Source organism: Epinephelus lanceolatus, chromosome 1, assembly GCF_041903045.1.
Source record: "Epinephelus lanceolatus isolate andai-2023 chromosome 1, ASM4190304v1, whole genome shotgun sequence".
Lineage (NCBI taxonomy): Eukaryota > Metazoa > Chordata > Actinopteri > Perciformes > Serranidae > Epinephelus > Epinephelus lanceolatus.
This window is the reverse complement of record NC_135734.1, coordinates 14,703,091-14,729,179: the sequence shown is the minus strand read 5'-3', so window position 1 is coordinate 14,729,179 and position 26,089 is coordinate 14,703,091. Positions and strand designations below refer to the sequence as shown.

Sequence of the window (26,089 nt, the reverse complement as noted above, 5' to 3'; positions counted from 1 at the left end):
AATAAACTAAACTAAATCACATAAATACTGAAACAATTGATGGTGACGTCACCGCCCGTTAAACGGGAGCCTGGGAGGAGCAATCTCATAATAATAATTAGCCTTTAAGATTAAAAGATTGCGCGATAATGTCAGTCATATTTTAATAGTAATTATTATTAAATGGTCACTTCAGACAAACGGGGCGAAGGGGCAGAGGACTGAGCGTCTCAAACTATCACAATGTGTGTGGACGTCCCTGTTTTGTGCCGTTTTAGTGTCCACTCCTTCCTTTTCATCTGCGTCTTTTCAGTCGACGTCTGAATCAGCTACAAACGGACACAGGCCAGCTACACCACCACAACACACATACGCGTACATTTCTTTACAGCAGTGTAAAAATGGACTAACAGACATATTTAGTCCGCACTTTGAACGCTCTCTGCTAACGGGGAGCTGGTAGAAGAAGATGACCCTTTTCTCTTCGCTTGAGGAGGCTTTGCTGCTGTGTGGGGGAGTGGGTTACATCCTGTGGCGTTTCCTGTGTTTGTAAACTAGACGGTCTTGGAAACGTCGGGCGAGTGAAGCTCAAAAGGTAGATAAATATCTCTTCGTTTTTCTTCGATGCTCGGTGAATTTTGACTGTGCATTCAACTGTCTGCTTTTTCATGTGTAAGCATTCATGCTCGGAGATGGCAGCAAAGGGATTTAGCTATATTTACAGCGTCAATGATGGCCATGGCTAGCTCGCTAACAAACGTTAGCTTAATCATCGGGAGGGGGAGGCACTCGCAACGACGGCCATCACGAATGTCTTTATCTCTCTATCTCGAACCAGTTGAGCTTGTGTATTACAGTATTATCACGGTGACGAGATTTATTGGTCCAATCTGCAAGATAGATACTCTCGTAAAGCTACCGTATTAACCCGGTGATCAGGTGGGCTGAGAAAATGTTCGATTACTGATATTTCAGTGGGCGAGGGCGCCAGCGAGCAGCTAGCTGCTGGCTAGCTGATGTTAGCCAGCTTGTTCAACATCAGCAAAACTAACGCTAGGTTTGGGTGGTGGTGCGAAGGCCAGCTCAGTCAGTGCTGTTTATTTCAAAAGCATTATTATGTTAAGACACTTCTTCTACTGGCCACCAACACAACAATACTCAATGAAATGCAGCTATACAAAGTGGCCTTGTAAGCCTTTTAATTAGCGTTAGCCACCGTTAGCGCTAGGCTAGCTGTCCATAGCGAAAGCACTGTAGCGTTAAACTGTGTGTTTGCCTCCGTCTGGCTATCATTAAACTACATAATGGTACACACGCCTAACAGTTAACTTGTGTCACAGTTGGAGAAAAGAACAAACGGAGCTAAAACGCAAGCTAATGTTACAGCATGAAAAGCCAACACAAGATACAGCAGTGTTTCTTTGAGAAAATAATGGCCTCCTCTTCACATACTTGCTAAGACCTAATGGCAAAATGTATGTTATACTGTATCAAGTTAGCACGGGTGCAGACCCACAGCTTTGCTTTATATATAAATATATCTCATAAGTTATATTTTACATTAAGATTTACAGAATTACAACCACTGTCACTCATAGATATTTCAAGTAACGTTAGGTTTACACTCCCAAAATGTGTCCCATTTAGCTAATCAGAATTAACTTAAAGAGATTGAACGTTTTCTCAAAGATTGTTGTACTGAACAAAGTTACAGCTGAAATATATTCTTTTCTTTGACTTTAATGAAAATAACAGAAACAGTCTCAGAGCAGTTTCTAAATTACAACTGCTCCCTCCCATTATTTACTTTTTTACAATTAGTTCACTATTTTTTGCCATGTTATGTATACTTCCAAAGGTGGTTTTTGGAGTTATAACTTAAATGTTACAACCATAACCCCATACACCTTCAATACAGAACACTAAAAATCGATAGACACGTTTAAATCACATAATTTTAAAAATCACTGGTGTGATTGGTTGTGTGTTATAGTGAGGCAGAGATTGGGAGCTCTTTTTAAACACTAACATGTCTAGTAGTAAAAGCATTACAATATCAGTCTTTGACCATTTGAGTTTTTGTTGTGATTGGCACTGGTCAAACAGTTCTTTTTTTGTGCGTTTGAATTTTGTTCTGTATTTTAAGAAGGTTTCGATTACAAATAGTTAGCCTAACATATACGTTTTAGAACTTTTAAGTGCATAGGTTTAATATCTTGACATGCTAGAAGATGTTAGATGTAAGAGTATTAGTCGTCTCATTTGTCAGTTAAAGAAAATGACGTTATTCTGTAGTTTGCCTGGCTGTCGATGTTATTTTCCCAGATTCGTCCCTTTCCCTAAATTTCTCTGCAGATCCCTCTTCATGTTTCAATTTGTTTCCCTCATGTCATACAAACAAGTGCAATTAACCTGCTACACTGTTTCATTTAGACCCAGAACATCCAGCTGTGCTTTGTGGTCGGATTGTAGGCAAGCAGTTTAGTGTTGTGGGGAGGCAGGGGAGATTATTGCCTTTTAATGATTATTCTTTGGCATCTATAATTGGTTCTGAATCTGAACTGGTTCCAGAGTTAAAACTAGAAATGTGCTTTTTGGTGTCACTTATTGATTTACTGGAAGCAAATTTTGATTGTGCTTCCATCTGCTATAGTGGTCATGTATTCAGCATTTTAAGTGTGTATTCTTTACAGTAGACCCACAGTAGGGATACAGCAAATATTTTCATTGTTCAAAAGTAATTACATACAGGTCTGAGGTTTGTCTTAGATGAGGAAGTGTTCAGTGTAGCACAGTGTTGTTCCCAGTAGAAGTCATATTTTAAGAACATTAGGTGAAAATCACAGTTCAGGTTGACGTTGAACTACCCTAAATTTCAATGTGTCAGCTAGACAGGTGATTTTTCATACATAACAAGATAATTTTATTAGTGTTTATTGGGAAAAAAGTCCTTTGGGTTTTGTGTTTTTTATTAATACTACTACTAATAATAATAATGAATTCTTGTTTTCCCCCAGTAGAAAAATAGATAGGATGTTCAGCTGTTGTCCCAGCCACAACTTGGTTATGGTCAAATTATTTTATCATTCAGAAGCAAATAATTGGAAGTCCCTCAGGTGCTTGCTTACCATGGTCAACTAGGGTAGTTACGAGGTAAATATGCAGTACGTTTAATCACGTATTGGCCGCAGCCAGTAAACGTTTATGGTTAGTTTTTTGTAATGGCGAGTATGATGACTTATTACTCTGAACAAAAACCAAGCTAAATCTACTAATATGGTTGTACAAATGACATATATTTATGTGTGTTATATTTGTAATGTTTAAATACCATTGGGGAAAATGGCCATCCTAACTGGAGTTAATGGATTATGTAACAATAAGACAGCGAGTGATGCTGTTGTCATTTAATGCTTGTCTGTTTCATCCACATCCTCCTCTTCCTCAGTTTTAATGCTAGATGAGTGAGGTGGGTGTGGCTTCCCACCAACCCGACCATCCTGACTGACGGATCTCTGGATGACCTTGTCCCCACCCCTGTCCCTGCGCTCACATACACCACAGCAATGTCACATCTGCCCAGCAGCTCAGTCCGCGACCATATGAAATGGGTTTGTTTTGAGAACACCAAAGTGGTTACAAATAACTTTCCTTGCAGTCTTGTGTCACTCAGGATGTTGTCGTTGATGACTAGCTTGGCAAATGCCATGTGACTGGCTATATTGTCTTAGATGCAGATACTTTCAAATTGCAGACTGTTTTCAGATGTTTTATAGAATTGGTAAACTGTTACTCTTCCTTTTTTCTCTACGCAGGCGGGGCTGCTTGGCTGCGAGGCTGTCCTCTCCAGCATGGCCCTGATGCAGGCCAGCTCCATGGCTGCTCCGCCCAAAAAAATGATGGCTCCACTTGGCCATGGACCACCGCAGAGAGAGGGACCTGACCGTGCTCCCCAGAGCCATATGATCCTCCCGTCTGGAATGAGCTGTCCACCCCTGGTTAGCACCCACCTGGGAAATGTAGATTGGGAATAGGGCTGTTGAATGCAGTGCTTTTAATACTGTGAAGGGTGTAAACCTATTGCCCTCATGAAATTAAAAATTCGAGCGTGGGAGGACTTATCCCTAGAATGCAGTCATGATGATTTGTTCTACTTATTAGTGTGTTAACTTCAAACATCACTACCAGGTTACATAGGGGTAAATGTTGCCGTATTAGAGGCTCCACATATCCCATTGCCCTTTTTCCTCGCCAAAAAGGACAGTTCCTCCATCAGAAATTATTCAAATTGTTTTAAAATTGTGTGGTTTTACTAGAATCACAATGTACAATCCCACACTATTTAACACTGGCTTCTTCAGCTGGCGGTGGCAAAAATGTACATAATAGAGAGTCTATCATTTCATGTTGTCATGTTCAGATATTCTGTTTTTAGTTTTAAAGGTTACAGATCTGATATCAGGAAATAATTGACCTTTTCTGGCTCTGTAGCTTATCCGGAAGGAAGGTGATTTCCAAGCTCCCCGCCTGCTGGATGAGAAGGACATGAGGGCCAACGAGGACATGCAGCAGAAAAAAAAGAACAGGAAATCAGTAACGCCCTGCAAAGTGAGAGAACAAGAAGGAAGGGGAGGGAAGGTCAGTGGCTGTGGTGGCTAAATAGGGAAGGGTCTCTGCAGTGAATTTTTATTTTTCCTCACTTAATGAGATGCGTAGTTAGCCTCTTGCACACATTTTTGTAAAAAGCAATCAACTTTATTCAAGTGCGCCTCACTTGGAGCTTTCATGTGTGCACATTTTGTTTGTGTGGGGGTGGGGGGAGGAGTTCAGGGAAGATGTGGAGGGGGTGGAGGATCTCGAGAGAGAGGAAAGAGGGGGAGGGGAGCAGAGTGAAGCGGAGCACAATAACTGCAGTTGTGTGCATAACAGGGGGAGCAGTAACATGAGGGCATTAGGCCATTGGAAGGGATTGTGGGGTATTTGTTAATTCAGATGTTAATTATATGTAGTTGGGGGAAAAAAACAACTTCTGTGTCTTGCTCTTTCATGCAAGAGATAATTTGGGTTTTAGAAAAAAATAAGCGTTAATGAAAAATTAGGATTTTGTAGGCCTCAGATTTACTTAAATCTCACAGCAGTTTTAGATATTCAGCAGGTTCTGACCAGTCGTGGGTGGGAATGTTTGACAAATTGTACCATTGTGTTTGTGCTACAGTGCACTGTATCTCAGTTTGTATGTTGACCATTTGTTCTTGCTGTCCTCATTAGGGCACAGGTGGAGATGAGAATGGTCCCTCATCCAAAGTGCAGAAAAACTTTATTTGTGATCACTGTTATGGAGCATTTAGGAGCGGATACCACCTGAAGAGACATATCCTCATTCATACAGGTATGGGTCACGCTCGGAACAACTCCAGTTCACAGTTAAGCCAAAACAGCTTTTAATGCCTGATATCATGAATCATTTGTTGAAAGAGGCCCTGAAAGCTTGAGTTGGAATGAATCTAGGAGTGTGCAGCAACTGTAAGGTTTTGCAATGGCCTGCTTTAAAAAAACACAACAACCTTGTTTGGTAATAGTTTTTGCCTCACAGCTAATTGGTGGTATCTGTGGGGACTTTGACTAAAACTGGTGCTCTTCGGTTTAGGGGAGAAGCCGTATGCTTGTGCCGTATGTGACATGAGGTTTATTCAGCGTTACCACCTGGAGAGACACAGCCTCATTCACACGGGTATGCGTCCTTTAACCGTACCCATATTACATAAATCAGACTACATCTGTTGTCTGTCACTTGAATCAATGGACAGATGCTCAGGGTTCATTTTGTCTGTGGACAGTAACTTCCAACAAAGCCGCCCCTCAAAATCTGTTCTCCTTCAAGATATAAAGCACAGTATTTGTCTTACAAATATTGGTCCCCCAACACCAGGAAAAAATTACAGAAGGCAGTGTAATACAGTGCGGTCCAACAGTCCTGAGTCCACTATTAAAAAATGTTGTTTATGATAAAAAATTATGTTGTTTTTTTTGTTTGTTTGTTGTTTTTGTCCTTTTGGGATGGCCATTATTCACTATAATCATAGCTTATATTTTGACTGCCATCAGTTGTGTAAATGCGGGATTTGTGAACCCATTGTTTGAAAGCTATTTCAGAGGATTCCAGAGATGTCGGAGGCACGTTCCTCCTTTTTCACCTGAATGCTAAGTGGGGTCGGGCTCTGGTGTCTGTGGAAACTGTCATTGCAAATTTTAAACTTTGATTTGTATAGAAAAACAACTTTCCTCCTGTTTTCACCTGTGATACTTTGACATTGTTTGGATCGACTTGTTTTGTTGTTAAATTGTCCTAACGAGTCAAATGGGAGGTTCTTTGTTCATTTGAATTTGTGTTGTTCATGCAAATGCTGTTGGGTCCTTCAGAGACGCCAGCTTGATACACTGGTCTTTCACGTGGTGTGGTCACTTTAACAAGGAGCCACACCCAGGATAATATGTGTGTTCTGCCTTCTAGCAGTTGCTGCATGCTATGTAAACACCCTGTGCAGTACAACACTTCAGTGCACTATTGGGCAACGCTTGATTACAACCGGTTGTGGTTACAAGTACAGCAGACCACCTCTGACCACCCACACTGTTCCACCATCCGACAAGCACTTCTGTTGTGGCATACGGCCTGCTTTATTTGTGCCATTCTGCCATATCTTGGTTTGGATGATTTGTCTTAAGAAAATCTTTGCAGTGTTTAGTCCCATTCCGTTTAGAGGCAGACTGGTGCTGGGAAACTTTCCTTCTACCCAAGAGAACCACTTGGCTCCACAATATTGGTTTCAAAATAACATTCAAACCACGTTCACAGACAAGTTTAAAGTGTGTTGGATTTGAAACTCAACGTTAAAGCTACTAATTTTGTCATTGTGTGGTCTTCTCCATTGAAAGACCAAAATAATTACATTTAGTAATAACTGTGCTGTTGTTTGAATGTTCAGATATTTGTGACTTTTCTTTGTGCATTTCTTAAATTAAAAATATTGATGTGCATCAGTGCTAAGATTTTCTTGAAACAACTGAGAAGAACAAGTTATGTATTTTAAAACAATGCAACAAACAGTTCTGTAAACAAGACTTTTTGATAGTGGACTTGAAAGTGGACTCAAACTTGTGGACCCCAGTGTATGTTTGTGAAAGCCTCAAAGCACAGGCCGAAAAAAACATGCAAGATTTATTTATATATTTTATTTATTTGTATGTAATTATTACTTTGTCAGTGAAAATAACTGCATGGGCATCAAAGGACTATGTTCTTGATTGTTTATTTAAGTGAAAATTGAGGACTTTAGTTAAAAACATGTCAATATTTGCGTTGCACCCTTTCACACAAAATTCTTTGTTTTTCATTGTTTAAGAAGTATGCACTGTGGGTAAGTCAACTTCCAACCTAATTGTTTTTCCAAGTGAGTGACTACTGCCCCAGTATTCACTAGAAGAAATGCATCAGCAGTAAACTAAGTAATAGTAAACTTGACATATACATATTTGTAGATAAATATAATTTTATTTAAATATCCCAGAAGCTTGAATACACAACTGCTCTTTGTGGCAACACTGCATCTGTTCTTTCTGTTTTTCACATAATCAATTTTGTGATTTTTCTTTTCCACATTTTCCCTCATTCAATAGACTGAATAGCTAATAATTTTATGCTCTGTGTGTGTAGGGGTGAAGCCGTACGCTTGTTCCATGTGTGACATGCGGTTTTTCCAGCGTTACCACCTGGAGAGACACAGACTCACTCATACGGGTATGCGTCCATTTACCATACCCAGTTCAAGTTAAGACACTTTACTTAATCAGATCAGTATTTCTCATTCAAGAGAATTGTGACAACAAAAACAGTCACAGTCTAAACAACCATACAAACAACATATAAACAAACCAGACCCAAACCACCTCTTTAAGAGTTAATCAGAAAAATAGTGACAGTATGTTTTTATATATTGGACTAAATGTTGACAAAATGTTTAAACAGGTCTGTAGTATTACATCTTGCATATTATAAAAAGATTTCTCAGTACCCCATTTTAAGGGGTCCCAGTGGTGGGATCACTTCAGAGTGGATTTAATATAAGCAAAATAGTGACCGCAACAGTGAAATAGTAACACAGTACATTTACAGTATAATGCGATCTAATAGAAAGCCCTGCAATAAATCCATCTGTTAAGAAACATACATCTTTTGTTGTATTTGGTGGAAAAAATACAGACTTGATTTTTTTTCCAGTCCAATACAATAACAGAATCAACACCCTCCTTACACAGAACGGCTTGTTATGGATTATATCCAGTTATGGGTCAATATTGTAATGCACTGTATGAATAGATGTTAAGTGCTTTCAACAGCTGACATGAACTGAAATAGCTCCTGTGGACCCCTCAAAGTGTATTATCCCTCTTGTACCATTGCTGCTCAACAAAATTTACAAAATTACATTTTTTAGTTAATTTGTATTCTCTGAGGTTGTTGTTACTGATTCATCGCTTTATCGAGCTGAAGAGACAAAGCTAGCTTTCTGCTAGCCTACATCGTACTATATTAATTATTAATGGCTGAATCCATCATGGTTAGGATTTTTGAAGGATCTGACATGGTGTTACAGCCACAGTATAAGAGAGGGGCATGATTTGTCACCAAGTGTTAAGGACAAAAGTGTAATTTCACAAGCTCTTTGTACAGAGACTGTGCTGTAGGGCCGCAACCAGTTCTCTTCTTCAAGCCACCTTTACATTTTTATTACAGAACCAAATGATGGCAGCATCATTCTGCTCCGGTGTGTGATTTTAGACGGCATGCTAACATTGCGGAATTAAAAGAGGCAGCATGAGCGTGACGTGTAACACAACAGCGTCGGTCTCTAGTATGACATATTCGCATTGGCAGCACTTTATAAACAATTACATAACAATTTACACAATAACAATAATTTGCCATCTTTGATATATGGCGGCTGATCTCATCTTCGGCTTGGAGGCTAAGGAACTCCCAGTCCTCATTGTTTTCCCAAATTGCAGACAGCAACTTTTTGGTGGGTTGCATGCATAACAACTAGTCAAAATGTCACACATGTGCCGCCCATGATCCCGTCCTGCTGACTGTATCGTTCATACAGATGTCGTTTTAGGCGCCGCTCCCACCTCCAATCCCACCTTAAAGGCGAGACCACTCCGTCTCCACATTTTGTAATCGTATCTTTTATAAAGAACAGCAAGGCAGCATAATGGCGTGAAATCCCACCTTGAAGAGGCCGTGTAAAAGCAGTGACAGACACACAATTTTTCAGGGAACTGTCTCACTCAGGTGTTTGGATAATCTGTTTATGCATGGCTTTTATTACTTATTATTTTAAGTTAAAATTTTACAGTGTGTAGCAGTTTGTGTTAATGTCCTCCTACCTGATCCAGCCATGTTAAAGTAGCTGATTACCCTAAGCCATGGTATATTATGGGAATAGTCCTTTGATGTCCACACCTATTTTACACACAGACTAATGGCTGCACAACTCATGTGTCTTACCTGTAATTGTCTGGCTTTTTAAATTAATGTTGGTATTGTGTAGCTGCACAGCTGCCTATACAAATGCTTCTGCTGTAAGTTTATGGCGGGGATCAGATTGGAAGCTTTTCAAAGTTGAGGCAGATCATCACTTTGGAGTGGCAGAAAATGAGCACACTTGTAACACATCAAAGCAACACACACTGTCACGCCACCACAAATTGAATTAATGTGCGCCATATAGATGCTAAACCAATTTCAGCTTGGATTAAGTTACAACAAATACCCTCACCACCATGTCAAAACATGTTGTCGACACTCGTAATACTGAACGGTGGAGAAGTGTGCTAACGTGTCTGCTTCAGCTGACCAGTGTGATCACCGTCGTAGACGTTGCTTTACTATCTTGCTGCTTGTTTTAAACTTGCTTGGCTTTTATCCTGTTGCTGCTTTTGTTTCATGATGTACTGCCGATTATTTGTAAATGCTGCCCATAACAGAAGACACTTTTACCAATTAGAAGTAAAACAAATCAGCCCTTGGCATGAAGCTTGATTGGAATGTGTAATGTCTGCCAGGTTCTGGTGATTTAATGCCTGTGAATGATGCTTCCCTTTGATGCTTAAGGAACGTCTTAGCTAATATGTTGATACTCTGTGTATGTAGGGGTGAAGCCGTACGCTTGCTCCATGTGTGACATGAGGTTCTTCCAACGTTACCATCTGGCAAGACACAGCCTCACTCATACTGGTATGCGTCCGCTTACCATAGCTCTTTAGGTTGTGGTGTTTCAGAAGTGCCTTAACTTTTCCACTTAAAGCAGTGTAAACAGAGATTAAGGGTGTAAAAATGACCACCAAACATTCACACATTCAGAAACATGAAGATGTATCCAGACATGTATTAGGATTGTAAAATATAAAACCTACTACTTTTAGCCCATGATATAAACACATGCAAACACAGTGGAGCGCCTGAATGTACACAACTTCAGCTTTTCCCCTGCTGAATGCTCTACTTTGTTCTGCACAATAATTTCTTCATCACTTTTAATTTTGTAAGGTTTTTCGTTTAACTGAAATGACCCATGGTCACAATACATATAACCATGTACTGCAAAACAAGCACTTGTTTCCCAGACAGATGGTTTAACATTTAGAAACAAAAGAAGAGTCATTCTAAGGGAAGAGTTGATGGTTATGTGTTGAAACTTTTTTGTTCTGTTTCTAGCATATATTTACATACTTTTTATGTGTGTAGGGGTGAAGCCATACGCTTGCTCCATGTGTGACATGAGATTTTTCCAGAGATACCACTTGGCGAGACACAGCCTCACTCACACGGGTATGGGTTTGCCCTTCTTTGCTACATTAGAGCCCAAATACCCAGTTTACTGAAGTTTATCTGTCCTTTGTTTATAGAATGACTTTACCCTGGTTTTGATATTCACAATTATAAAGCTGTTTCACCTGTTGGGCCATGCTGGAGGAGTGCATTTTAGTTTTTGCCTTACCCCTTTTGGGCTCTATTTTGGATAGCATTTCTCAAGTTAACTCTAGTGGTACTTTATTGCAGTGCCTGTAAATTACATCTTGTCTAGCATGTCGGCATTGAAAAGCTGCAATGAGTTTCATTGAGGTCCCTCTTTCATGACAGATTAGAAAATGTTTTTATTTACTGTTGCATCATGCTGGTGCCACTGCTTTTGGCATGTCTGGATACATAAAAGAAGCGAGTGTGTCCTGTTCAGTTTATTATGTTGTTTTTACAAAATATTTTGCTCTGTGTGTGCAGGGGTGAAGCCATATGCTTGCTCCATGTGTGACATGAGATTTTTCCAGAGATACCACCTGGCAAGACACACTCTCACCCATACGGGTATAAGTTTCATTTATCCCTCTCACTTGACAGTATCAGGGGTTGTACATATTTGCCCTTGTGAGTTGGCACCAGTAAGAGTACTTTGACTCAAAGAAAAATTGTAATTTGTACTACTCTGTCCATATTCTTGATTATGAAAGGTTTATGTTTAAGCACAAGTAGATTTTTTTTTCTCATGTTTTCTGTTGTACTCACTGTGTTTGCTATCTGCTTTTAGTGTTGACATTTTTTGTATCTTTGTATGTAAAGAGACTAGTTGGCCATGAAAATAGATGAGACTTTGTAATGACATAACACTGATAAGTGTGTGTAAAATGACATTTTTTTGTGTACATAGTTCATGAGAACACTTTTCTAAAGTTTGGTACTGTATGCGTTTAGGGGTGAAGCCATACGCTTGCTCCATGTGTGACATGAGGTTCTTCCAGCGTTACCATTTGGCAAGACACAGCCTCACTCATACTGGTATGCTTGAATTATTTGTTCCCCTTTCATTATGAAACCTTTCATAGAAACAACCTACACATGATTTTTTAATTGATTAGTCCCTCTGTGTACAATACAATACTTATGCCATTGTTGGTAAATTAATTTCCCCTTCTAAAAAATGTTTCATAGAATTTTTAGGCTTTGTTGGAAAACTGTCCACTGAGAAAGTGACTCTCTCTGTCAGTTACCTTGTTTTGTTTTGTGCATGTGTATTGTTGAGTATTGTATGACATATCCATATGAAAGGCACATTACACTAAAAAGCAGTTAAAATGCAGGCATCAATAGTCTAAAATGTTAAAAAAAAAAAAAAAAGGCTGTTTCTCAAGATTTTATTAGGGAAATAAAAAAATGTTCAGCCTGACTAAATAGTGAAATGGTGCATCTTGAACATGGGTTAACTTAAAAGCTTCAAATGGGTTTCTTAGCACCATCAAGAGTTTGTTTGCAGGATGACTGAATATTACTCAAGCTGGTCCAAACTGCAGTGTGTACGCCCTGTTTCTCTGTAATTAATGATGCACCCTAACTCTTGATGTCTGCAGGATCTTATTCTCTTTTTTGTGTAATGTCTCTGACAGAATTTTGCAAATAAAGCATGCAATAGTGAACAACTTGAAAATATTTCCTTATTTTAATGTCTTTTAAATCTTGGTGTTCATGAACTTCATCACTGAAATGCATCTAACACTCTTGTGCTCTGTCTAGGGGTGAAGCCATATGCTTGTACCATGTGTGACATGCGCTTTATACAACGTTACCAACTGGAGAGACACAGTCTCACTCATACGGGTATGTCCTCATTTTTTTGAACCTTGACCCTCTCTTTCCTTGACTTTGGTCATGCATGCGCCCACATTAATGTTTACATGGCTGCTTCAAACTCGAGTTTGTATTGCTTTCTGTCACTGTATTGACAAGTGCTAATGTTTAACGTAGCATCTACAAGGAGCTTTATAAGTACCTGCATAACAATACCTCTTCCCATACTTTGTATATAAAATGACATGATGACCATGAAGCAAAAATGCCAACACTGTAGTTTTATTCAGTTATTTTGCTTGAAACTGTTAATTGTTTAGCTTTAAATGTCGGCAAGCCAAAAATAACGTTTGCACGGAGAGGTTTCCTTTTCAAACGTTTTTCAATATGAACCAGCTCAGCTGTCACTAGTCTACTTTGACATGATACAGACTACACAGTGAGCCCAATAACTGAATCTGTCTTGTGATAAAAAAGAGTTTGATATTGATTGACTTTTTAAAATGTGTTTTATACCACCAATGTGAATCTTTATTTCAGAAACCAGATTCTCATAAATACATTAAATGGATAACGGCTTAGAAGAGCATATAAAAATAATTAATCTTCACTTGCATTCCAAGAATGCTAATGTCCATGGCTTGTAGACTTAATGACATCACTGCACTTTAATATCCCTTTTACTAAAATTGTGATTGAGGTAAACTAAAATATGAATGTTTTTAGTCCATTCCCTGGTCTGAAAATGTCATATTCACAATATTAATACACATCAAAGCTGCAGGAGGAAAGTTCAAAGTGTGTCCAAAAACTGCGTCACCTAGAATAAAAAAAGAATGCAAGACCTTTTTCTGCATTTTTTCAATTAAAGATAATGAGGAACCAGATTGTCTGATTTTACAGAGTCCTGTTCATTTTGGAACAATTGTGGAAATGATTACCAAACTCTGAATTAAGCAGTATGTGTCGGTAATATGGCCTGGTGGGGGGCTAGACCTGTAGGGGGAACAACACAGTGTGGGGTCTCAGTTGATGTGAGTGGGACTCAAAATGGGGATTTATATTTAGGTCATATGTAGGCTAAAATTCACACCGTGATTTTTTTGATCCTGTGAAAAATGAAAACATGCAAATAAACAGATGACTGCTCACACAGCTTAGTCATTATGTCATTTCACATTCAAAGTAATGGTGAGGAAATAACATAAAATCTCTGTCACAAATAGTTTCATTGTCTGTCATATTTGAAAACAGGTCTTATGCTGTTTTTTAGTCTGCATTTATAGTACAGTTTTAAAATTTTGAGAGAGTTAATAGCTTTGTTTTGCTTAAAATTAAAAGCAAGGTTTTGTATAATGGTTTTCAGAGCAGTTGTCATTAATATTTAACAGTTTTTCAAGTTACATTACAAGTGTTGCTCTGCAAACAAATGTCTAATTTTAATGTGTTGTGCATAGTTGTTTTCCAACTGCCTAAAATTGTCTAACCTCAGCGATCAGCGTTACAAAAATTCAAGCATTTACATTTGAGTTCAGAAATCTGTATTTGGTATGTTGAAATTATATGATAAAAGCACCTATTGGCATCCTGTGAAAAACATGCTATTGTCTTAGTATGAATGTGCCCTCTAGGGACTTTGGTTTTGTTTCAGTTAATTGTCTGGTCATGTCGTAGTTTTTTTAGGTTTGAAAATAAGTTAATTTTGTTTTCCACAGAGAATAATCCATTCCCCCCAAACCTGTAGCAGTTACAGTTGAACTTGAATTAGATGTCAAAGTCCAATTGGAATAGCCGAGTTTTGAAGCATACTGGAATTTTCCAGTGTAAACAAAGCGCTGATGAGTGCAACCAAACTTTACTAAGCAATTAGTAAAGTTTAGCGTCGATCATTTTTGGCAGTTGACTGTTTTATGCTAAAGTTGGTACTTTGTGTGTATAGGGGTGAAGCCGTACGCTTGCACCATGTGTGACAAGAGGTTTTTTCAGCGCTACCACCTGGCGAGACACAGCCTCACTCATATGGGTATGCGTCAGCCAATCTTAACCCTGTCACAAGATTAGGATGCTGCAACACCTGTATGTTTGGTCTAGTCTCATATGGTATATCTGTATTTATACACAAATTATTCAAGTGTAATATCTCATAGCTGACATCATCTCATGTATTGTGTAAGTGGATTTTTAGATCCCCTTTGGGAATTTTTGTTATTTCAAACAAGCATCATATTGTACCTTTTTTGTAAGTACTTTTAGGGAATGACATTGGTTATTAACCACCGACATCAATTTAGCCCAGATTGATACTCTTATGTTATATAAGGAGTACAGATTTATTTTACTCAGCCTGGTGGCAGAGACGCAAAAATAATTCTCTTGATGCTCTGCGTTTAGGTGTGAAACCTTATGCTTGCACCATGTGTGACATGAAGTTTTTTCAGCGTTACCACCTGGCGAGACACAGCCTCACTCATACGGGTATGGGTCCGTGCACCGTGCCCATGACACTCACTGTGAGAAATCTGTGTGACATTTAATATTGTTAGCTCACTTCAGACATACGCCTGTTAAATTTAAGGGAAATGTCAATATGAAGTATGAAGATTTAAGGGTTTCCTAGTCTGTTGATGTTTGCCATTATCAGTTAAACAGAATAACCATAAATCATTACTTTGTTGATTTTTTTTTTTTATGTTCGTTGGTAACTACAACACAATGAAATGGATAAAAGCATTATGAAGAAATATTTGAGGGGAAAAAAAGTTGTGTTTTTGCATGAATTGGCGATTGTGTGGTTAATAACCAATAGTGTATATATATATATATATATATTTATATTAACTCCTGAATAAAAAGAAATGGAAAGTGAGGCAAAGTATTATAATATTGCTACTTTGCATTTAGGTGTGAAACCTTATGCTTGCACCATGTGTGACAAGAGGTTTTTTCAGCGCTACCACCTGGCGAGACACAGCCTCACTCATATGGGTATGCGTCCGCCCACCTTACCCATGTCACTGAGATCTGATTGTAAATACATTATTTTAGATACAGAGTTATCTGAGGTAGTCATCAGTACTTTAAACAATTTCCTGATGGAGCCTACCCTACATTATGTGTGTAAATGCAACATTAAAGCAAATCTTAATGTGTAAAGAAGTAAAGGACTGCAACATCATCAGCTCATGTGATGTGTTAAGTTGTGGATTTGAGAATTGGTTAACACAGTTGGATGCATTTCTTATTGGATTTAAAGGAAGACATAATTTCTTAAAAAGGTCATTCAAAACGATTGAAAGAAGTGGTTAACAACCCATCAATTCTGAACAGATAACTGAAGTATAATGCTTATTGATGGATTGTGAACACAAAATACAGTCTGAAAATAATACCCTAATGCTCTGCGTTTAGGTGTGAAACCTTTTGCTTGTACCATGTGTGACATGAGGTTTGTTCAGCGTTACCACCTGGCGAGACACAGCCTCACTCATACGGGTATGCGTCAGTGCACCTGCCCTTCTCACATTTTGTAGGCCATTAGCGCAAACGGTTGCAACACAGATGTCTTAATGTAGACGTAGCCAGATCATTAGCTGTGTGTAAAACTTAAAAGCAAAGTATTTGCATTAAAGTTCTGTGATCTTTAACTACATTAAGGTAGTTTACTTACAGTGATAGTAATCAATGCCCTCTAGGACATTTAGCACCTTCTTAATGAGAATTAACTAAAAGGCTATAAAAGCCAGCAGTACTGACACATTTGGCCCCATACATAAGCTTTTAAAACAATTTTGGTCACCACATTATTAGAAATCTCTCATCAGAAAATGATCTTACTTCATCAGCTCTTCTTTAACTGGCATGATTACTAGTGGTGAAATGCTTAGTTGTTTAAAGTGTCCCTTAGCATGATGTTTTCACCCTGAACTGTTCTCCTAAAGACACTGGTAAAGCAAAATACCTTGTTAATTTTAGTACGATTTAAACTTAGATTAGTCAAAGGCTAATAACATGATACATATAAAAGTAAAGGCAGTGATTGCAGTGCTACCTGACTGTAATTGCAATTCTTAACAATAAAATTGGCAGCATAGAAATCATTGTGATTTGTGATACAGCAAATGCAGTCAGTTGTGTAGTTGTCTTTGTTGGTAACTGTAAGAAAACATCAGACATATCTTTTTGTTGTTGCATGAATTGGCAAATGTGTGGTTAATAACCAATAGCTTAGGTATTTTTTCATAAAGAATGATAATATTGCTACTTTGCATTTAGGTGTGAAACCTTATGCTTGCACCATGTGTGACAAGAGGTTTTTTCAGCGCTACCACCTGGCAAGACACAGCCTCACTCATATGGGTATGCGTCCGCCCACCTTACCCATGTCACTGAGATCTGACTGTACCTAACATTGTATTAGAGGGTCAGCTGTCTCAGATAATTATCATCATTAGTATGATTATTCTGTAAAAATAACTAGTTGTACATTTCTTCTTGATTAAGGCTATGCTGCATTATGTGTGTAAATGCAACATCACAGCAAGTCTTTACATGTAGATAATTACAGGGCTGTAACATCATCAGCTCATGTGATGTGTTTAGTTGTGGATTTGAAATTTGATTGACACAGTTTGATGTATTATTAATTTGATTTGGAGAAAAAAACTCAACATGCATTATTTTCAGAAACATTTTACATAGTAAGAAAGAAGTGGTTAACAGCCCATCAATTGTAAATAGATGTTTAAAGTACAGCACTGATTGATGGATTGTGAAACACAAATTAAAAGACCTGAAAATAATGTATTGATGCTCTGCATTTAGGTGTGAAACCTTTTGCTTGTACCATGTGTGACATGCGGTTTGTTCAGCGTTACCACCTGGCGAGACACAGCCTCACTCATACGGGTATGGGTCCGTGCACCTGCCCTTCTCACTTTATAGAGATCACTATTACTCTGTACAGAGCTCATATGATGGGTACTTTTGTGTGGTTACAATAATAGAAGACTTATTTGTAGGTGCTCAGGTTAGTTGGTGTTAGTAAGACATTTTAAATTACTATTATTTATTCATTATCTTAAATTTCCTTTGCTTTAAACTAGGTTATTTAGCAAAAAATGAATGTTGCCCTCCAGGATTGTTGGCGGATAATGTACATCTCTTGTGTCATGTACACCCGATTAAGCTTAATCTGTTATCCTTGTAAGAAAATAGCATATCAGTGTGTTACTGTACATTCAAACCAGAAGTTTCCAAAGAGGCAAAGTCTCTCGCGGACACCAAAGAAGCACAACTGTCAAAAATATTTGTGGCAGCTTTGGTCGCTCTGGTCGCTAACCACATGAATCATTGAACGTTCAATCGTGCTTGTCAATTTAAAGGAGCTGCAAAGCGGACTGCTGGCTTGAAAGCAGCGTAGTTGCTGCTTGCTGTTTACCAGTCAAAAAGCTCATAGTTGGAACACAGAAAGTTATGTATGGTCAATGAAAACAGAAAGCATATGTCATCCCATTCAAACCAGGAAACCTGTAGGAACCAAAGTTACATGGCTTGTTCTCTGGGACCCGCTTCATCGAAGCACATCAGCATTCCGTTTGGTTTCTCCGAACCGTGTCAGAGCTCATTACCATAAAGTTAAACGAGTTTTAACTCCCCTCCGGACCACTCCGGTCGCTTTGGACGCCCAAGACGCGCAGCTGATGACCAGGTAGCCCAAGTCTCCAGACTCTCATTGAAAATGAATGACTTCTTCCGTTTTGGAAGCTCTGGTAGCTGTTGGTTTGAACGTACAGTTAGGCGCAGGCGTAAATGCAATCTGTCTGTACACCATGACCACAATCATGAGAAAAAAATCCACCTAGCAAGTTGAAAGGTCACCTTAATATGCATCTTCCTGCTAGCATAAGCAAGCCAAGCAAAAACTATAAAAGGTAGCAATAGCTAGCAAGTCTTCCGTCACCTCGCCATGGGATTGCCTCCCATGTCTACTGACAAACCAGCCTAATTCATTCAGATCAAAACTAGGGGCTAATCGAGACAACAAGATAACATGTCCAGGTGCCGAGGAGATATCGTGTCTGTTTTCCTCTTTGCCCTCTAATTTTTAAATCTGTTTTCATTCAGATATTCAGGTTTTGATTTATGCTCAATCTGTTAGGTTAGATTCAGATCCTACCAGCTGTGTGAGTTCATTTTCACCACACATACCAGTGATACTGGAGGGCAATTCAAGAACTATAATATGGATGTAGAGGATTGAGTATGCTGCCTTTTTGCTAAGGTTTAATGTTAACATTTCTGTCTCCAATTCCACTTGTGAATTCTGGTTCTTTTTCCTACTTGCAGTTTTTGGCATAATTTTTTAGAGAGACATGAAGTGATGAATTAAGAATATGTTGGGGGGGGGGGGACTCCTTTCCAGCACATTTGGGCTCTGATATTGACATTTGTCAAAAATAATTTTGTGCTTACTTTTGGTTTAAAGATAAAGAGAAATAAATATCATGTCTTCTGTTATGCACACAGAAGTGCAATGGCTCTAAACTTGAAGTTTAGAGCCATTGCTCCCAGAAGAAGAAGCTCCCAGAAGTCAATAAGCATAACTGAGAATCATGAAACGAAATAAATCCACAATTCTCCTAAATTTTAAATCAGAATGGGTTCTTGAAACCCAGCCTTACTAAAAACAGTCTGCATACCACTTTGTCACTTAGGAATCTATGTGAAAGAGTGATTAGGTTTTTTGGCAGATCAACACAGACTTCATAATAACACTTAATTCTACCGTGACAACCCTTATTTTGCATTTGTGATGGCATTTGATTGCATCGTAATAACAGTCTTACAGTATCTTTATCTTTCTGCAGCATTTTGAGAATAAAATATCTGTGTTTAACCTTAAAAGTAAATGAAGGCTTTAGGAAACTTCGCATCTAGTAATAATTCAAATTTAAACTCACAATGTTACAGAATTACAGAAAATTATTCATTAATGCCTTTGTAGTATAAAATTAGTCATAACAGACGGATGGTGAGAGGATGCTGTCAGAGTTGTTGCAGTGTCAAGTGAGGATATTACTGATGTTTATTTAGACAGTGATAAAATGCTATGACACACACATGTAACATATCTTGGTGTTTTTGCTTTAAAACCAGACATGTTTAGCTCCACTACATTGAAATCTTGTGGTCTTAGTTGCATGTCTGAACATTTCAACACATTTTCTAAAACAGAAAAAATGCACATTACATACAAAGAAATGATGAGCTATTACTTCTGTCAGTTTTTTAGTCCTAGTGCTAGCTTGAGCTTGAAAGTTGTATTTCTTGCACTTGTGGGTGGTAGGGCTAATATGTTGCTCTGTGTGTGTAGGGGTGAAGCCGTATGCTTGTTCCATGTGTGACATGAGGTTTATTCAGCGTAACCACCTGGAGAGACACAGCCTCACTCATACGGGTATGCGTTCCTTTACCGTACCCTTATTACTGAGAAAGGCTCTGGCGCTTCCAACAGAATGGGGTCACAACAAACTCGAGTTTGGATTGTCAAGTCATTTGATGGGATGTTGAACCAGCCTCAAAATACTTCGCCCCACTTTTTGGGGCCACTATGTTGCGTAGATCTGGGCCATGAAAACAAGAAATTCCACTCTGATCTACACATAATGAGTTGATGACGAGGCCTTTTTAGAACATCAGTTTTCAGATGCTGAAACTAAACTGTTGAAATTTACTGATAGGGCAATTTTTTTCCCAACTTTTTGTAAGTGTTGGGAATATAGTTTGCAAATAAAGACTAGTGAGTGAAAATTGCACGCACTTTGTTGGTACAAGACGCTAAAATTGATTCATTGACTGTGTATTTGTGTGCTCTTTCAGGAGAGAAGCCATTTGCTTGTGACATGTGTGATATGAGGTTTATCCAGCGCTACCACCTTGAGAGACACAAGCGTGTCCATAGTGGGGAGAAGCCTTACCAGTGTGAACGGTGCCAGCAGGTATGCACAAATGTTAACATGACAAAGTGACCCTAATGTTATATGATATTCGTGTATTGTTTAAGGTGGAAATAGACTTTTTTTTTTTTTTGCTTTGAAGGTTTAATGTGTAGGACTTAGTTGCATCTAGTGGTGAGGTTGCATAATTGAAACTTCAAACACAGTGGCCGACGTAGAAACGTGAAAACATAGGCCGTGTTTACAGGAAAACAATCCGCTGAAAACAGAACTGTTTCTCATTTTTGTTTTGAAAAAAGTTCCGCGTTCAGACGACATTTTGATAACAATTGCTTTGCACGCGCGTCCGCAAAATGACCAAAAATGCTGCAGTATACATGCCAGGCCAGTAGTTGGCGGTATGACTTCGCAATGAAACATACACCTGCACACATGCGCTTCCTTCTACAGAGTGGTGATGTATAAACAAACAAAATTGCAACGGCACGAACATTTTTCTGGACGGACAACGAGGTGGAGTTGCTACAGTAAATCTACACTTTGCTGGAGAAGCATTGATAAATTCAAGAGGATGAGCAGCACAAGCAGAGCTCGGGAGTCCACCATTGTTGTTGTGATGGTTGACTTTCTCGCACATGCCTAGTGACTGGAACCGTAATGCGCATGTGCGAAAAGTCTCCGTTTTCAGAGGAACCGCATATTGCAAGTTTACATGATAACAGAGATGGTGCTGTTTCCAAAAAATTGCACACTGGAACCCGTTTTCAAAACATTGCGTTTTCAGGCACCCAAATGCTGCTGTTTTGTAAACAATCAGCCGAAACACAACTAAAGTTTACCGTTTTCAGTTGAAATCCCTACACAAACTTGTAATTTAGTAAATGTTGATTGTACAATGTGATGATGATAGAATAGTGACACCATCAGCGTTTAGATTGGTTACTTTTAAGCCTGGCATTCACTATGCTATTCTGTCTGTCACCGGGTTTGATGTCCTGGGAAAATAAAGGCTTGTTTTATAAAGGAGATGCGTCAATCATTTCACAATCAAAACAGGAATAGGATAGCGTTTTTGTTTCCCCGGTAGCTATCAGTAGCTTCTCCCAGTATTTGTGTATGTTAGAAACCCCACGTCACTGCGCAACAGGTCTGCCTGTCAATTACAAGTTTGTTCGCTTCCTCCTGATAGTCCGGATAGATTTGTTTTGTGTCACCTAAGTGACGTCATTACAGCTGCCCTGTTGACGAGTCAGCAATGTGAGATTTAGTTTCAGTTTCCTCTCCAGTTTTTTCAACATTCACCTGCACAACCTTTGTTTATTGCTGTGTGTTAATGCTTAAAGGTGAGTGTGTTTATTTAGAAATGAAACCCAGACATTAGTGTGACTGCTCGCTAGGCTCTGAGGAAAACTGAAAGCAATCCAGTTGTCTTGCAAGAGTGGCGCCAACAATTATACCACTCAGAAACACTGGGGGGTGGGAATGTCTGTTTCAACTTATAATTCATTTTGTGTGTCACATTTGATGTCTAAAATGTGCAATGTGAAGACTGACTTATTGTGTCTTGGTTGTTATATCTATTGAAAAGACTTATCCTCCACATTACTGACTGGTACGAGTACTAACTGTCCAATTTGTGTGTTTTGAAGAACTTTTCACGGACAGACCGGCTGTTGCGGCATCGGCGGTTGTGCCAGGGTCGCGGCGTAGCCAAAGTAGAGAACCAGCCATGCTGCGAACCACGCCCATACCCCCAAGAACCCCCACCTGCACCCCCAACCTGGAGTCCCCTGCACCCCCCTCCAGGCCGACTGGCGGTCTGACATTCCATCTTTCCTACATCCACAACACCGCCAGAAACGGGACAAGCCACAGGGTTTCTTCTTCTTCTCAACTCTGTGCTGAGTGACGCCACACTCTAGCACAGACTGACCTTGCAGCTCCAGTCTTGGGATTACTAATGACAGAGGGACATTTGTGTTTTCGTTCCGTTGACTTTTTACTGTGTTTCCTTTTCTCCCCCCATTTTTTTAAAAGACGAGACTTTTCTGTGATGAACAGTGGTCCTGTTTTGTACTTAATCTATTTGATTTTTGCAAAAGAAAAAAAAAGTTTTTATTGTTGTTCAAATATATCTGCATTTCGTGGTACTCGGGAAGGGCTGTGGGTATTGTTTATCCTCACATGTTAGCAACAAAATGGGATGAAGTGGTGAGGAAACGTATTTGAGCTTCTGTGTAATTTTTCCTCATGTGGCCCATTTTGACTCAGAAAGGTCGTCACTTAGGTCCTCGTTAATAAAACTGAACTTTCCGTCCAGATAAAGCAGGGAAACCATCCTATCATGCACACCACATCTTGTTTGCCATTGTTGCTAACATAGTGCTAAGCATTAAGACATTTCACTGAGAGCAGTATCTGCTCTAACTATGATTTGAACAATAGGGTTTCCCTGACTTATCCACATAGGAGGTTCAGTTTTAATGATTACTTTGTGTAAATAATTGAAAATGTTTATTATTTCACTATGGGACATAAATGGGGATTTTTTTTGTGCACAAAATGGGCCAGAAACAGATCATTAGAAATGGGTTCAAATACAGTCCTCTGCTACTGTTGCGTGAAATCCTGAAGAAACCGGAGTAAATTTGTGTTTATTGAAAAAAAAGTGATAGTGCTGCATAACTGTAAACCAGGACTTCCAAGAAGTGGACAATGAGAGGGGCAGCCTGCAGTTGAGAGGCTCTGTGTCAGACATGAAGGGTTGGGTCACAGGAGTATCACCTGTGTATCTCATGTTCTGTGTCATGTATGGCATGCTGATGACTCAGGAAATGGCCCAGGATGGCAGCTGTGGCAAGTCTCCGCCCAGTTAGCAAGAGTCATGCTATTGTAAGTTCAGCTGTGTATATATACAGTATATATGCAGAGATTTTCAGTACGTAACAGAAACATTTCTCTCCTTGATCTGTCCGTAGATTCTGGTCTAAAATAGCACAGGGTGGCCACGTGAAGTCCCATTATGTTGTTTGTACAGATAGCTCTCATTGTGAGATTAACGGGGGTATACAAAATCTTGTGGCCTTAGTGTGTTTCTGTTTTTCATTTGCCTTTTTTCTCAGCTGTTTATTATTGTGGATCAGATGTATTTACTATGACGAGACAGCCTTTCATCATCATGCTATTTTTTTTATTTTTTTTAATTTTAGTTTATTTTTTATCCTAAAGCTGTCATGGTTACAGAATGTTGATGGTTTCAGTGGCGCTAAAAGAAACTAACGTGTTCTCCTGTCAAGAGAGGTTGTCTTTTGATGATGATAATGAATATTTTGGGTCATTGTTACCGATTACAGTTTAACAGTACGTAATCCTTAAGGAGCTCCTGGGAGTTTGACGGTCCTTGTGAGAAGTCAGTAGTGCTAAATTGTTTCCCACTGCAGTGCTGTGGCTGCTCGCACGCCACAGCAGAATCAACACTTGCTTGACTCTACTACACACTAACAATTGCCTTTTTTATCCAAATATGTGGTTGGTGTGTAATAATGGATGTCTGTCATGTCATTGGGTTTAGCCTTAAGTAAGTGTGGATACACAAATAATCATTGTAGTACTAAAAAAAAACATACTGTAACAGACGATTTCTTTTACCCATGATGAACTTTGATCGTATTGTGTAACAGCAGGGAGCCAGCTGACCAGGGCCACTTTGCTGCGAATTGAAACAGTTTCTCAAACTTGATCTTTTCTGTGACTGGTGAGGAAGTGATTGCATCGTCCCAACTATTTTGTGTAAGCCAGTAATATGAGTGCTGGGTGGGAGGATTAGCCTGCTAGGCTGAACATACATGTACATATGAAGACATCACAACTGTTCTTTGATGCCAGAGCAAGCAACAGAAACATCACGGTTGATTTCACACTGAGAAGAGAACTTTGTTTTTGTTTTTTAATTTAAAAGGAGATAAGCTTCAGTGAATGTGGAGGTGGAATCCTAGAGTGCATCTTCTCGTCTCTTATTTCTAGGATGTACAGATGTTTGTGTTTGATACATTAGCAGATTATCGAGTTAAGTGATATTTTACCAACAGTATTATTGGGAAGATTTCTTTACAATGGTCCATTGATTGCAAAGCAAAGTTGTACTACGTTGTTTTAAGTGTGTACAGAGACGGGATTCAGTTTTAAGTGTTTTGATAAGATAAAGTGAAACCCAGTGGCAGCAAAGGGGCCAAGTTTGAGAAATTGATTTGATTTGCTGTGGAAACACTATTCCCAATCTGTGGAAGGGACACCGCTGGTGCGAGCACATACTGAAATGGCTAAAGGGCAATACAGTATAAAGTTGACATCACTTGTTAATACCTTTTTGTCTTTTATTGTTTTTAGTATTATCAGTATCATTGTTAAAATGCAATAGAATCCTTGAGTCTCAGATAATTTGTTTATAAGATTGAGGTTTAATTTTTACAGACAGATCTGAGGATTTATTTGTCTGGGAATTTCTCATCACATTTTGATGATTGTTTCAAGGACCTTTTTTTATTCTGATGAAATTGTAAACACTGGAGTGACGGGGAAAAAAAGACAAAAAGACAGATGGATATTTTTTTTCCTTCAGACTGTACTAGACTTTAGGTTTTAGACAAAGCCTATTTCTCCTCAACGTGACACAGAAGGCAGACAGAACAATTTGGATCAGTACAGTTGAGAGCCCAGTATGTTTGGTAATTTTGACATTAGAGGCAGTAGTACCACAAGAAAATGTTTTCTTTCTTATACAAAGTCCCTGGTATTTGTAGTAAATTATATTGATAATGGTATTAGATGAACAACAGCATAACAGTAGCTATCACAGATTAGTTGTTTTCTTTATTAGTCTTGCATGCAGAGTTATGGTCCTCAGTTAAGATAGGATCTTGATATTGATTATTTTGTGTAGGAAAATGAGTGCATAAGAATAACTTCCTAAAAAAATGTTACAATGATTATTGTAAAATGGGCTAACTAATATGTACCCTTGTGATCCAATTAGTTTCAACTATATGAAAATCAGAGGAGAGGCTTCTTACTATTATGCTGAAATAAAAGAATTTGTAAAGGACTTTTTGTATGCTTACTGGCTGTGTTGACTTCATTTTGTGTGGCCTTATGTTTTGCTGTTCACTCATCAATAACACACCATTCATTAAATCAGACCTACTGAGGGAATCATTGGAGTTGTTTGATTAGAAGACTTGAGTCATCTAATCAAAACTTAGAAATTGTGACGTAACTTTTAAAGCACAGCGCTTTCTGACGTCAAAGAACACAAACTCCACCACTGGATATATAACCCAGACAGATGAGAGTAAGATGTTATTCTAACTCGACCAAGTGGAAGGGTCAGGGTCAGCTAAACTTGAGAAAAATCTGTGGTAGCAGGAGTTAATCTAATCGGAAGAGCATACAGGTGATGGGAATTTTGTCAGGACAGTTT

At 38.8% G+C, this 26,089-nt stretch overlaps 1 protein-coding gene across 32 annotated transcripts; it reads left to right on the top strand.

Annotated features, from left to right (window-relative positions):
• Positions 1-434: 434 nt before the first annotated feature.
• Positions 435-25,714, top strand: znf740a (zinc finger protein 740a). Of its 32 annotated transcripts, none has more exons than XM_033627325.2 (21): positions 435-574; positions 3,428-3,590; positions 3,795-3,977; positions 4,471-4,587; positions 5,248-5,368; positions 5,627-5,710; positions 7,694-7,777; positions 10,193-10,276; positions 10,787-10,870; positions 11,321-11,404; positions 11,789-11,872; positions 12,605-12,688; positions 14,598-14,681; positions 15,050-15,133; positions 15,560-15,643; positions 16,067-16,150; positions 16,931-17,014; positions 17,480-17,563; positions 20,031-20,114; positions 20,537-20,655; positions 22,263-25,714. In XM_033627325.2, the coding sequence occupies exons 2-21, from the start codon at positions 3,546-3,548 to the stop codon at positions 22,434-22,436; spliced, it is 1,935 nt and encodes a 644-aa protein (XP_033483216.1). In that variant the 5' UTR covers positions 435-574; positions 3,428-3,545; the 3' UTR covers positions 22,437-25,714. The 32 variants fall into 32 exon arrangements, with proteins under 32 accessions (XP_033483216.1, XP_033483215.1, XP_078019478.1 ...); XM_033627324.2 differs by having other exon boundaries at positions 4,471-4,617; XM_078163352.1 differs by lacking the exon at positions 5,627-5,710.
• Positions 25,715-26,089: the final 375 nt, after the last annotated feature.